At 39.7% G+C, this 14319-nt stretch overlaps 1 protein-coding gene across 1 annotated transcript in view; it reads right to left on the minus strand.

Annotated features, from left to right (window-relative positions):
- HPSE2 (heparanase 2 (inactive)) overlaps positions 1–14319 on the minus strand; it is a 187399-nt gene that overhangs the window by 20600 nt on the left and 152480 nt on the right. Inside the window, exon 7 of the mRNA XM_070752965.1 lies at positions 2777–2870. Coding sequence (XP_070609066.1) covers positions 2777–2870 — 94 coding nt within the window. The remainder of the gene's footprint in view (positions 1–2776; positions 2871–14319) is intronic.

The following is a 14319-nucleotide window of genomic DNA, read 5'->3' on the forward strand; positions in this document are numbered from 1 at the left end:
AAGTGAATCTGGTTTATCCATTGACTATGCTTGTCAGAAGGTCACAAAAGTTGATCACATGACCCCAGGACATTGCAACTGTCATAAAAATGAGTCATCTGAATTTTGATCACATGACCATTGAGATGTTCCAATGGTCATAAGTGTGCAAAATGGTCGTAAGTAATTTTTTTCCAGTGGCACTGTAACTTTGAATGGTCACTAAACAAAAGTTGAGGACTACTTGTAATTTAAAATGTACATTTATAAATATATATGTTGTATTTTTAATAAGTATATATATATTTAACAAATATATATATTTGTTTTTGTAGATTTTCACGGGTACAGGTATGATGGTCTTGGTATATTCGGGTTTCTTCCTGTGTAGGATTTAGAAATTTCTGGCGACGTTTCGACGAGGTCCCACTCGTCATCTTCAGGCTGGTGCTTCTGTCCTTGTTCTAGGGCGAACACAGCGAGACCTGAGCTGCCTTCCTTCTATAAATACTGGTGTTTGGGTGTGGTCTGATGGCTCAGCAATTGCCTGCTGTGTAGAAACTTCCTGGTGAGTCAGTGGGGTAACACCTGGGGTCGTTGATGTAACTGAGGTATGCTGATTAGTTAATGATTGTGGATTAGGCGTGATATCCTGAGTAGTTGGAGCTTGCAGGCTACTTGGTTGTTTTGCAATATGTGTTCTGAGTCTGGTTTCAGTTTCTATGGCTGGGATACATTTGTTAATGAGGGCTGGTTTCCAGATGTCTGGTAGGCGGGAGGTATCATCCCGCTTGTTCATATTTTGGGGATGTTTTTCTATCCCCAAAATATGAACAAGCGGGATAATACCTCCCGCCTATATATATATGTTTGCTTTGTTGCTTTGAGGTTGTGAGAGCTCTGACAATTGAGACTTTTAAGAGGAAACTGGTCTGCCATTTATCGGAAATGCTCTGGGGACTCTTGCTTGATCTACAAGGTGCCTTCCAACTCTGTTACTCTGTTAAGTAAACACTTATTTTCATATATGATACAGTTTATGCACCATAAAACTGGGAGCAAAACCAGGTCCTTACTGAGTATACATGCAAGTACGTACAGCCTAATGAGTAACAACATGCTTATTAGATTAACATGTATATTAGACATGTGATTATTCAGGATATGTTCAGACATCTAATCTACATTAATATATAAGCCCTTTTTTTTTTATAAACCTGAGGAAGATTTCGGCCTCTAAGCTAGTTCTCAATAAAATGAACATGCATTATTAGTAGCAGCTACAAAGCTATTTCTTACTTTAATTATATTGGTGCCTTTAATGAAGTAATCAATGTTTTGGAGCATACCGTACGTTACCCAGCCCAGAATTTTGTCAGAAACTCATACTGGCCTTCAATCTTTTCCATGAAATTGCAGTGGTGAAACAGAAGTATATACAATGCACTAGAGGCCCCATTGTGAGAAAGATCCTATATCATAAGACAAACCTTGACAGCACAGACCTGTCAAGGACTTGATGCTGCCAAAAAAACAAACGTATCTAAGTGAACATGAGATCTGATGATGTCAGCTTACAACTCTTGCTACCTCTGGATAGAAATCTGACAAGTGCCTGAAGGTCTTGTCTGTCATTCACCAGACTTACTTGAAGGAACCATCTCAAAATAATAAAACAAAGAAGAGGAAAGGAGGTAATTAGGGCATCTGTAAACTGATATCTTTTGGTTCTCTTAGGAAGTACATCTTCCCCTGTTAGGATCTATCAGGCCGTTCAGCTAAAATTCTTTTTCTATTAAGAGAAAAATGATCCATAATAAAGCTGTTCTTACAGCTTTCTTGATAAGTCAAAACATTCTGTTAAAATGGTCCAAACATTCTAGTCAAGTAACTTACAGGAAATAGAGCTAGGCATAGTGAGTTCATTGAAGTGGCCTCTTTTCCCTTGATATACATTAGCCCAAGGAAAGATTCATCACCTTTGTTCTCCAAAACTAGTATCTCCTCCCCCAGTTCCTGACCTGCAAAATGACTTTTGTATTATTCTTACAAGGGTTCTGAAATTCAACTAGTTCAGTCAATAACAGCTTTCCCAATATCTCTATCAGGACAGGGTTTAGGACATTTTAGCTGTCCACAGATTCTCTATCAACTATTTGTATACAGTGTTCCCTCGATTTTCGCGGGTTCGAACTTCGCGAATAGCCTATACCACGGTTTTTCAAAAAATATTAATTAAAAAATACTTCGCGGTTTTTTCCCTATACCACGGTTTTTCCCGCCTGATGACATCATACATCATCACCAAACTAATAATTTTTGCAAATGAATAACAAAAAAAATAATTGTTAATAAATAATTCTGCTTATCAATATCAGAATCACTAAGTGTCTTATTCAATGGTCAGTACCAGTAATAATGGTGAGTAAATGATTGTTAAGGGGATGAGAAATGGTAATTTAGGGGTTTAAAGTGTTAAGGGAAGGATTGTGATACTGTCCATAGCCAAAAATGGTGTATTTACTTCCGCATCTTTACTTCGCGGAAATTCGACTTTCGCGGGTGGTCTCTGAATGCATCCCCCGCGAAAATCGAGGGAACACTGTACTTATTTTGTCTAACTTATTTGTCAAATTTGCTGGAATTTACAGTGGCCTTGAGTTTGCTGGAAGTTGCAGGGTCTTAAAGCAGCAAAGTAGAAACCTTTGCTAAACCCAATTGGTACTGAGCACTTGTCAAATTCAGACTCAGTACCCTGACGTACTTGAAGCTCCCCACCTTTGCAACACTCACTCACTTTCTGGATTTTCCTGATCTGGTCAGAGAGTGTGTCTAACAGGCGTGTTTTCAGGAAGTCCGTCACCTTGGCCACTCGGCCATCAAGGTAGTAACTGGAATGAAAATGAGAAGGCAACAGTCAGAGGGGCTGCAACTATGTGCTCTCCCTCACCTTGACCAAGGACCGCTGCTGTCCACATTTACATTTCCCCCAAATATTCTCTCTGTTCTGCACAAGGTCAGCTGCTATTGGTGACCTTTGCTTCTTTCTTCTGTTCTTTTTCTGTGCTTTTGCCACATGCTTCTCTGCTGCGCCCCAAACCCCATTATTTTACAATTTTTTCCATGTTGATATTTTTTTTCTTAATTTCTCTTAAATTTAATTCTTTTTAAATCACTCTAACTTTTATTTTCATCTGCAGCAATTTGTAAACCCTAGATAACTTTATTCAATGTAATGAAGAGGGAGAGACCTCAAGCCAGGAAAATATTTCTACATAACGTCTAAAACTAGGATAAGTATAAACAATAATGACTATAAAAATAGCGTTAATTATAATAGAGTACAAAGTATGGAAGTCCCCTCAGTTAACTTCCCAGACAAGTATATTTACTCAGATTTGTAAATAAATTGACAGGGCAAGTATAAAAGAATTCTAAACACCAAAAGCAATTCATTTGTTGGTGAATAAGAGGAGAAAGCTATTTCCTTCATTTTCTATTTGTCTTAGATGTCCTAAGCTTGGTCATTGGAAGCAATAAAGAAGTTTAGAAGTTCTGTATTGGTATGTTAATTGCCATCATAACAGTTCCTACTAATTAGTCAATTTGATCTTCTGAAGTAATGATGTGCACTGTACTGTAAATACAACACCCCCATCCCACCTCACATATATGACATTATAGCTAGGCTAGATCCACTGCAGAACCAACAGTCTCAAGTAAAATAGCAATGTCAGCTGAAGATCATAGCTGAAATAACCTTGGGAGGATATTGGTTCCATTAATGTTCTTTGAAATCATCTTCTTATCAACTAATTCTAACTTCTATTTTCTTTTTTTTCCATCTTACTCTTTATTCATATCAATAAATAATTTACTAGATGGTACATATAAGACAGGCAAAAGAGTTATCCTGAATAAGTTGGATCTCAGAGACCCATGGTAAGCTAAAAACTGCTTACCTTTAAGTGGAATATATTGATGGATTGTTTGTATGTAATTTAATATGAAGGAGTCAACGGTAAAATGCAATGTTAGTAAATTAAAATGATGAAGTTATATATGATATATTCAGATGTAAAGCATATGCTACAATATCTGTGTTGCTATCTGGATGGGAAGACACAAGCTTAAAAATCAATCCTAGAAAAATGAAATGGTTATAGATTAGGAAACCATCCAAAATTTTCTATTGAAATTCAGTAAACAGTTTTGCATAGGTTTACTTCATTCTACATGGGTTCATAATAGAATAGAATAGAATAGAATAGAATTTTTATTGGCCAAGTGTGACTGGACACACAAGGAATTTGTCTTGGTGCATATGCTCTCAGCGTACATAAAATAAAATATACATTTGTCAAGAATCATGTGGTACAACACTTAATGATTGTCATAGGGGTCAAATAAGCAATGAAGAAGCAATATTAATAAAAATCTTAGGATATAAGCAACAAGTTACAGTCATACAGTCAACATGGGAGGAAATGGGTGAAACGAATGATGAGAAAAACTAGTAGAATAGAAATGCAGATTTAGTAGAAAGTCTGACAGTGTTGAGGGAATTATTTCTTTAGTAGAGTGATGGTGTTCGGGAAAAAACTGTTCTAATTTCTTTTGATTTTCAGTTCTTGCTTAAAGAGGAAATGGAAGTAATGATAAGAAGGGCCTTTGCACAACTCTATATAGAACCTTCCTTGGAATGAGAGAGCCTAGTCATAGTCATTCATGGCTTGGTCATTTTTGGTTGGAGTGTTGTAATATATTCAACACAAGGCTACCCTTGAAGAGCATTCAAAAATCACAGCTGGTCCAAAATGCAACAGCTTGAACAGTTATGAATTCATTTCCATTTGTCCATGCTTTCAGAGCTGCACTGGTTATCACTTTGCTAGTAGGTGCAATTAAAAATATTGGTTGCCACTTTTAAAACCCTTTGTATTAATGAGGTTGTCGTCATTATTGCCTTCTTCCAATTGGTTGGTCTGATAACATCAGATAGGATTCCCTCCAGACTATTAACATCTGTATTTTCCAACAGGGCATTGGGGATAGATCTCTTATACATCTTATTCACTCTTCTAATTGTCTTCATTAAAGCTAGCCATAAATACAAGAAAAGCTGGGAAATAGTTATTTTATTATTAATGGGTTAGGTTCATGCTTACTCAAACTTAATCAGCTTAGAAAAGATCAAATCAAATCAATACAATAGCTGTGATTTCAAGAAGTGATCCTCTTAGCAAAGCTAAGACCAGATCCCAACCACTGTCAGCCAATGTGTGACTGCTTCAAAAAGTTGCTATTTTAGTTCCTTCGGTTCTTTTTCCTGAAGTATTTTAATTAGATTTTATTTCTTGGTTTATAAAAATCATAGACTCACCACACTACTAATAGAGTGATTTTACTACATTCTCAAAACACTCACATTATACTTCAATCTAACAATACTTAGCAGAAAGAGCAAGAGACGCATAGATTAAATTGATGTTGCAAGTTAATTAAAAAACGTTGATGTCAAAAAACTTGGTTTCAAGAAAAAATTGAGTGAGCACTTATAGCTTATAATAGATCCAGATTTTAATATCTATCATACTGTAGCATGCTAGCTGTCTCCCAGTAGCACATTCTAAATTTAACTATGCATAAATCCAGCATTGGTATTCTCTTAAACTACAAGGAGATATGCAGCAATGATAAATGAGACCTCTGGAACACATTATCAGGCACGCCAATATCTAATTGTCAGATAGTAATGGGTGGAGAACCTAATAGGGAACAAACCAGAGTGGGGAGTGGGAGGATGTCATTCAGGATGTAGATAGACCTAATTACAGTAGCTGCTCCACAGACATGTTGTCTAGCAACCCAGGAGAGGTAAGGAAATTTATGATCATAAATTTGATCATTTGATCAGTGCCTTCCTGATCTATTCTGTTTATCTGCTTGGAAGACTTTAGCTGCTAAGTTTATTGTTCTTTATTTCTAAACTAGGTATTATATTACTATTCAGAGACTTACTGCTAAGCCTTATAACATTTCCATGTAAGTCTTGAGAGAATAGGAGTAGTGTTGGGCAAACCGAACTTGCAAAGTTCGGGTTCGTGCTCAACTTTGCAGTGTTCGGCATGCCGAACCTGAACCCGAACTTTAAAAAAAGTTCAGGTAAAGTTCGGGTTCGGCGTTCGCTCGAACACCGCAAAACGCTGCCACCCGGGAGGAGAGTGGGGAATCCCATCGTGGGATTTCCCACCTCCTTTTGCTTGCAGCGCTGGAAGCAAAAGAGGTAGGGAATCCCACAAAGGGATTCCGGGGCCGGGGCCGGCCAGGAAGTAGTCTCCCTGACGTCAAGGCCCCGCCCCCGGAATCCCTTTTCTGTAAAAATAAAAGGAAGCAAAAGGAAGTGGGGAATACCTCACCTCCTTGATTATTTTTACAGAAAAGGACGCCGCAGCGGCTTGCTGCTGCTCGGGTTCGGGTTTGGCGATCTCACCCAAACTTCACGGCAAAGTTTGGGTGAGTTCGCCGAACCTGAACTTCGTTGGGTTCGCCCAAGACTAAACAGAAGTTAATAAATTCAGTGCTTTTGTAGAATTCCCATCCAAGCCAATTGGGCACAAACAAAAGGCCTTCCCAGTACAGTAGATCAGATATGCTTGCCTCTCTTGAAAGATATGTTTGCTACTGGAGAACTGAAGGGCCATACAACTGAGAGTAAATGTTGTCTCTCTCTATCCCCCAAGAGATAAAAAGAAGGATCTAGGGCAATGATGGCGAACATATGGCACGGATGCCACAGGTGGCACGCGGAGCCATATCTGCTGGCACCCGAGCCATTGCCCTAGATCAGCCCCAATGTGCATGTGTGTGTGCCAGCCAGCTGATTTTTGGCTCGCAAAGAGCTTTTGGAGGGCATTTTTGGCTTCCAGAGAGCCTCTTGGAGGGATGGGGAGGGTGTTTCTACACCCCACCCCGGCTCCAGGGAAGCCTTTGGAGAGAGCCTCCAGAGGGTCTCCGGGGGGTAGGAGAAGCTGTTTTCACTCTCCTGAGGCATTGAATTATGGTTGTGGGCACTCACGCATGCCCGATAGTGTGCGTGCACGCTCTTTCGGCACCTGAGGGAAAAAAGGTTAGCCATCACTGATCTAGGGACTTATCGACTGGTCAGTCTAACACTTATACTTGGAGAAATTGTAAAACAGATTACAAACACTACCCTGAAAACAGTGAGGTAAATTGCCAGAAATCAGCATAAATAATTCTTGCAAGATTGATTTTATGACTGAGTAAACTACAGAAATACTGTAGACATAAGATAAATATCTCAGCAAAGAATGGGGAAGATTATTGATAAACTACTAAATAATTAGTATAATAATAATAATAATAATAATAATAATAATAATAATAATAATAATGTATTAGACTCCCCCCCCCCCCGGAGATTAGGATTGCCCCTACTCTTCCTGCCTTCCGTAAACTCATTAAAACCCACCTTTGTCGTCAGGCATGGGGGAATTGAATCATCTCCCCCTGGGCATGTTTAATTTATATATGGTATGCGTGTGTGTATGTCTGCTAGTATATGGGGTCTTTTAAATCTTTTAAACATTTTAAAAACTGTTGGATTATTTATGATTTGTTGTTACATGTTGTGAGCCGCCCCGAGTCTTCGGAGAGGGGCGGCATACAAATCGAATAAATAATAATAAAAATAATAATAATTAAAAGTGATATGGATAGCATGACAATAAAGTGGCTTGACAATCAATCATTCTCAAACTGTACATCAGTGGTCCCTCATCTAATTCAAAAGAGATGGTGATGTAGCACTAGATTTAGTTTTAACCCTCTCTTTCATTATTTTAATTAATGATGTGTATGAATAGATAGAAAGAACATTATCAAATTTTCAGACACAACAAAATTAAATAGCTAACAAAAGGCAGAGATAAAATTCAAAAGAAGCTTAGTAGCTCAGAAAAATAGGCTTAATGAAACAGAATTATATCTGTATAAGAGAGGTATCAGAATAGGAAAGCTGCTTGATAATTCTATTTAAAGGCATAGACACACACATATACTTTAAGGACTTAAATGAGCTGGGACAGGTAAAGAGAAGGGCAACAAGGACAATCAAGCAACAAGTCCTATAAAGGCAAATTTAAAGGAGCTGGAGATGTTTAGACTTGGGAAGTGTCAGCCTCCACACTGCCTGCTTGCTTTGGCTGTCATAGGAACAGGAGGAGGAGGGACGGTTAGGTATTTGGGAGGTGGGGAGAAGCTGTGCTGGAGATGTCTCTTCATGTGTCTGATCATCATGAACGGTCAAGCTGGATGGACATGTTTACAGCCTGCTCAAGGTCAACAGCTTTGACAGACCAGATCTGGAAGCTCCACCTAGACATGTGCCCACATGAAAATTTGGGGCACCGGGATGGGATGATTTGCCCCATGGTTGTGAGGGGAGGGATTTGGGATTATTTCTATATGCAATTTACACGCCTTTTGCCTCAGATCTTGCTTTTCATTTTGTAGCTATCTGTTCTCTTCCAATAAAAGTATTCTTCTCTATCATTATAGAGTCCTTGGAGAGGGGCGGCATATAAATCTAATAAATACTAATAAAATAATAATTATGGAGTTGGGATTTTTCTTTCCCGGATTTTGAATGGAAGCACACCTGACATTATGATCTACTTTATTAGTCAACCTGGAGAAAAAGTCTACCGAGGGGACTTAGTAAAATATGTCTAGCCAAGGCAGCAACCAGGAGGACCAGGGAGTGGCTGGACCACCCTTCCTGCTGCAGCTGGAAGAAGTCAGAGTGGGTGTGAGACACAGGTTGAAGTGAAGCTGGTGAGAGCCAAACAGTTGTTGGGCGTAGGGCGTCTGGACACCCTGGAAGAACTTCCCTCTACAGACAGTGCCGAAGAGGTGAAGCAACCTGGTAGGAGAAGAACAAAGAAGACCTCCTGCTGACCCAAGCTTTGCATCTGCTGAAAGAAGCGCTGGAGGGTCAGAAAGGTCACAAAAGATATGCTTTGCCTATAGGGAGGGAAGAATTTAGGGAAGAGGAAGGGACCTCAGCCACCCCTGAAGTGTCCCCCGGGAGCCCAACCAGATCCAGCAGGAGCACAAGCACAAGTTCTCCCCCCCCCCTCCCGGCAAGGGGGGTGATCCTCTGAGGCATCGGATTCCAAAGATTCCTCTGCTGGAAATAAAGTACGGAGGGAATCCCAAGGCTTTGGGATTTTTCCTGATCTAGGTTTGAAATCATATGCAAGTATATCGCAGTCGGTGTTGGCGGAGGGTCAGAGGTCAGCTCCGAGGTCCCTCACTTGCTGTTTAACATCTACATGAAACCGCTGGGTGTGATAATCTGACAACACGGGGTGAGTTACCATCAATATGCTGATGATATTCAGCTGTACATCTCCACCCTGTGTCAACTCAATGAAGCAGTGGAAGTGATGTGCCGGTGTCTGGAGGCTGTTGGGGCCTGGATGGGTGTTAACAGGCGCAAACTCAACCCTGACAAAATGGACTAGCTGTAGGTTTTGCCTCCCAAGGGCAACACCATCTGTCCATCCATCACCCTGGGGGTGTGGGTTATTGCCCCTCTCAGAGAGGGTTCACAACTTGGGTGTCCTACTCGATCCACAGCTGAGCTTAGAACACTACCTCTCTGCTGTGGCGAGGGGAACGTTTGTGCGGGTGTGCCTGGTGCACCAGTAGTGGCCCTATTTGGACAGGGAGTCACTTCTCACATTCACTCATGCCCTCATCACCTTGAGGCTGGACTACTGCCATGCTCTCTACATGGGGCTACCTTTAAAGAACGGTCAGAATCTGCTTTGTCTGCATGCCCCCACCTCCTTGTCTTTTGTAAACTTCTTAAAACTCACCTCTGCCGCCAGGCATGGGGGAATTGAGACATCTCCCCCGGGCCTATACATGTTATATATGGTATGTTTGTGTGTATGTTTTCTTTTTAATAAGGGTTTTTTAATGACTTTTAATCATTAGATTTGTTACATATTGTGTTATTATTGTTGTGAGCCACCCCAAGTCTATGGAGAGGGGCAGCTTACAAATCTAATTAATAATAATAATAATAATAATAATAATAATAATAATAATAATAATGTAGATCCCACATTTGGTGGACCTGCTCAAAAATGAAAAAATTCTGGAACAAAATGCAGAATTGGATAGAAGAGATTTTACAAATGAAGATAAATAAAAAACCTGAAGCCTTTCTCCTGGGAATTATAGATCAAAAAATTGAAAAAAACAAACACTACTTATTAATTCATATATTGACAGCAATTAGAATAACGATAGCTCAAAATTGGAAGCAACCCGAACCACCTGAAGACGATTTGATAATTAAAAAAATATTAGACTGTGCTGAATTTGACGCACTAACAATTAAATTAAAAAATAAAGAGGATTCCGAACACGATAAAACCTGGATACATCTTTATAACTGGTTTAAGAAAAGAAATAAAATTCAAAAGAAAAAATCAAATTAACAATACTTTATATCCTTTTCATTACATAGAAAAAAAAAATACAAAAGACATATATACAAAAAACCTTTTTATAAAAAAAGATCTGTATGACATTAAAGAAATTGAATATGAATAAAAGAAGGCGGATAAGAAAGAATTAAATGATTTAAAGAACAGTGACAACCTACAAGAGAAAATGGTATACGCTGAGGACACAACATGCTTCACCAGAAAATAATTTAAAATCAAAAATCATTCAAAACTTACCTCCTGAAGGGAATACAAGTACAAATATTATAAAATATGCTAAGTGAATAGTTATTGTTATTAATGTACTTAAATAAGCAATTAGATCTTTTTTTTAAGAATATTTTTGTTTGTTTGTTTGTCATGTTTGTTTGTTCGTTTATTTGTTACGCGTTGATTTAGCCTTGTATTAATATAAAACATATATTGTATGTAAATGTGTATATATTTGTAATAAAAAAATTTAAAAAAAAAAAAATAATAATGTAGATCAAAATGCAGCCATGTGAGCTGTCATGGGCGCCCCAAAATCTGCCTACATCTCACCATCACTCCTTGATCTACATTGGCTGCCGATTGGTCTCTAGACGCAATTCAAAGTGTTGGTTATGACCTATAAAGCCTTACATGGCTTAGGACCAGATTACTTATGGGACTGTCTTCTGTCTCATGTATTGCAACGACTGGTCAAGTCCCACACAATTGGCTTTTTCCAGGTCCTGTTGGCCAGGCAATGCCGTCTGGCGGGGCCTAGGGGGAGAGCTTCTCTATGGTGGCTCCGACCGTTTGGAATCAATTCCCTCCAGAGATTTGTACCGCCCCCACCCTCCTGGCCTTCCGCAAAGCTTTGAAGATTCATCTTTGCCGGCAGGCCTGGGGCCATTGAGTGCTAATATCTAGCTCCGGCCAATGATATGAATGTGTAATTTGGTAGGATGAATATGGATAATTGCTTTTATGAATTGGGGGTTTTAGACTATTTTTTAATGTTAGATTTCTTACATGATCTATTTTTGTATCTTGTATTTATTTCTGTTGTAAGTCGCCCTGAATCTGTGGAGAAGGATGGCATAAAAGTCAATCAATCAACCAATCAATTAAATAAACAAACAAACAAATAAATAAATAAACAAATATGGGGAAGATTTCCCCACAGAAACAGCTAAAGTTAGGTATGTCACCATGGCCCTGGAAGGGACTGCAGCTGAGTAGATGGTGGGCTTCCATAATGAGGATTCCCCAGTGATGAGGAATTATGAGGCTTTGCTCAGAGTGCATTTCGATGACCGCCTGGCTGAATGTAAAGCTAAAATTGGGATGAACCCCTTACCCAAGGGAGGAGATCATTGGCTGACTACAACTAGGAATTTCACCAGCTGGTGGTGCATATGTGTGGGTGGTCAGCCGAGGTCCTGCTGGACTGCTACAAGGATGGTCTCAATAAGGACATCTACCAAGGTCTCAAGCCCCCCCTCCCCCGAGACCTGCAATGTTGGTATGTGATGGTGGCTCTACAGCCCAACTCTTATTAGGGAGCTGGTGCTGAAACAGGCCAATGATTCAAAGGCAGCAGGTCATTTTGAGTTTGTGAAAACATTGCACTTAGTTAAAACGCAATTTTGATGGCCGTCATTGAAAAAGGACAATGAGGCTTATGTGGCTAGCTACCTTGTATGTGCTGCTGTGAAGAGGTCAACTGGGAAACCACAGGGGTAACTTCAAAATGTTGCTAGACCAGGGACCCCATGGAAACAAATATCTACGGATTTCACTGTCAATTATCTGAGAGTGGGGGTAATATAGTGTTCTGCCGGCGTGTCTCAACCGCCTGTAATTACAGGGTAATTAGTCCAGGAAGACACACACCATACGATAAAAGGAAAACCCAAAAGTTTTTATAAACAGAAAAACAGAAACAGCTCCCTTTTTAAATGTCAAAGGGATTTTCTGGTACACACAAGGCACCGGTTAAATGTAGTCCAATTGCTCACCCAGTAACTGGGAAATTGAGTCAAATTCTCAAGTCCAGAGAGTCCACACACACAATCCTGAACAGCAAAACCCACGATCTTGACGAAACAATGAATCAGATAAACTGCCATGAGGCTAAAACACCAGGCTGCACTTTTATCTGTAGCACTAATTACAGCAGCCCCATCCAACCACAGGTGGCCTCATTTTCTCTTGTAATAATCCTTCAGTTGTTGTCTCCTATGCATCACTCTACGCATGCGTGGATGTGTCATTAATTCTTGTTCAGAATCCAGGGATGCTACAGATGACTGATCTCCTCCTGGGCTGTCTGCCAAACTCCCCTCTTCCCTGTCACTCATGCTTCCTTGGTCAGAGGATACTTTGTCGGCAGATTCTACTGGGAGCAAAACAGGCCTGCGGCGTGTGGATGTCTCCCCCACATCCACATTCCTTGGGGCAGGAGCTGGGCCAGAGCTAACCACAACATATAGTAATTTGGGTAATTGCAGACCTGTTTTCTAAACAAGTCCATTTTGTGCCTTGCTTCAAGATTCCGTCAGCAAAAATGTTGGCTAAACTATTTTTTCAGGTTACACAGGATCCCTGAAGAAATAATCTCAGATAGGGGAATCCAATTCATCTCCCAGTTATGAAAGGAGTTCCTGGCTTTGTTAGGCTCCGCCCAGGGCTTCAGTCAGTGAGGAAGGGTGTGATACCACACTTTATGTATCACTTGTGGAAGAGAATGAGATCAAGTCCTTCCTCACTGAAGAGTAACTTCCTTATAATCTGCAACCCTCTTTTCTGGTTCATCATTTTTACACTTTTGGTACCCTCTGGCCTAATTGGCTTAACATGATATGTAATGTTGACAATTTTATCTTTGGTCAGGAGACTGGACCAGATAAACTCAATCTAAATTGTTTTGCCCACTTGTCACAGCTGTGACAGTGCAGTTTTGCTCTTGCTGGTGGAACACATTTTCATTTGCAGCAAATGGATTCCTATGCTTCTCGGGAACTATTGTCACAAAGATCAAATCAACTCTGTGCAATTCAGACAATGTTCACTGAATTTGATTGAAAGGACATTGCATCTACTCTAAACACCACAGTAAGGGAGAAAATCAAGTTGCACCCTGAACAAAAGAGATTTTCTGCCTTCCGTCTCAACATATGGAAGCATATGCACCAAAACAAATTCCTTGTGTGTTCAATCACACTTGTTCAATAAAATTCCTATTCTGTTCTATTCCCTTCCATATATCACAGTATCATTTTATTTTTTTTATTTTATCCCACCCTTATTATTTTTTATGAACAACTTAGGATGGTAAATATATCTAATACTCCCTTTTCCTCCTATTTTCGTTACAATAACTCTTTTAAGGTGAGTTGGGCTGAATAAATGTCTGGCCTAAGGTTACCCAGCTGGTTTCTATACCTGTCCATAGTGTGCTTGCTGTCTAAATGCATGCACAATAACCAAATTTAGATGATCGCATAAGCCAAACTGCAGGCTTTTCTGCAGATTTGTATACTAGCCATTTCCTTCACTAAACAGAACTATTACATGTTCAATACGTTTTTCCAGCAATATACACAATTAGTTGCTCAGACCCATTAGTCTCAGACAGGATATAATGAACAAAGTTGGATGGCTTCAGCACAGCTGTTTTTATTTTACTCCAATTTATTGCAGAGGAAACTTTGCTCCATTATCTGACCCAACTTTTACTTCAGCTAATGCCATTAAGGCCACTTCCCAACACTCAGGAATTTCTAGGGAGGTCTGCTTGAAATTAGATCTGTACCACCTTTTC

This window comes from Erythrolamprus reginae, chromosome 5 (assembly GCF_031021105.1).
Source record: "Erythrolamprus reginae isolate rEryReg1 chromosome 5, rEryReg1.hap1, whole genome shotgun sequence".
NCBI lineage: Eukaryota > Metazoa > Chordata > Lepidosauria > Squamata > Dipsadidae > Erythrolamprus > Erythrolamprus reginae.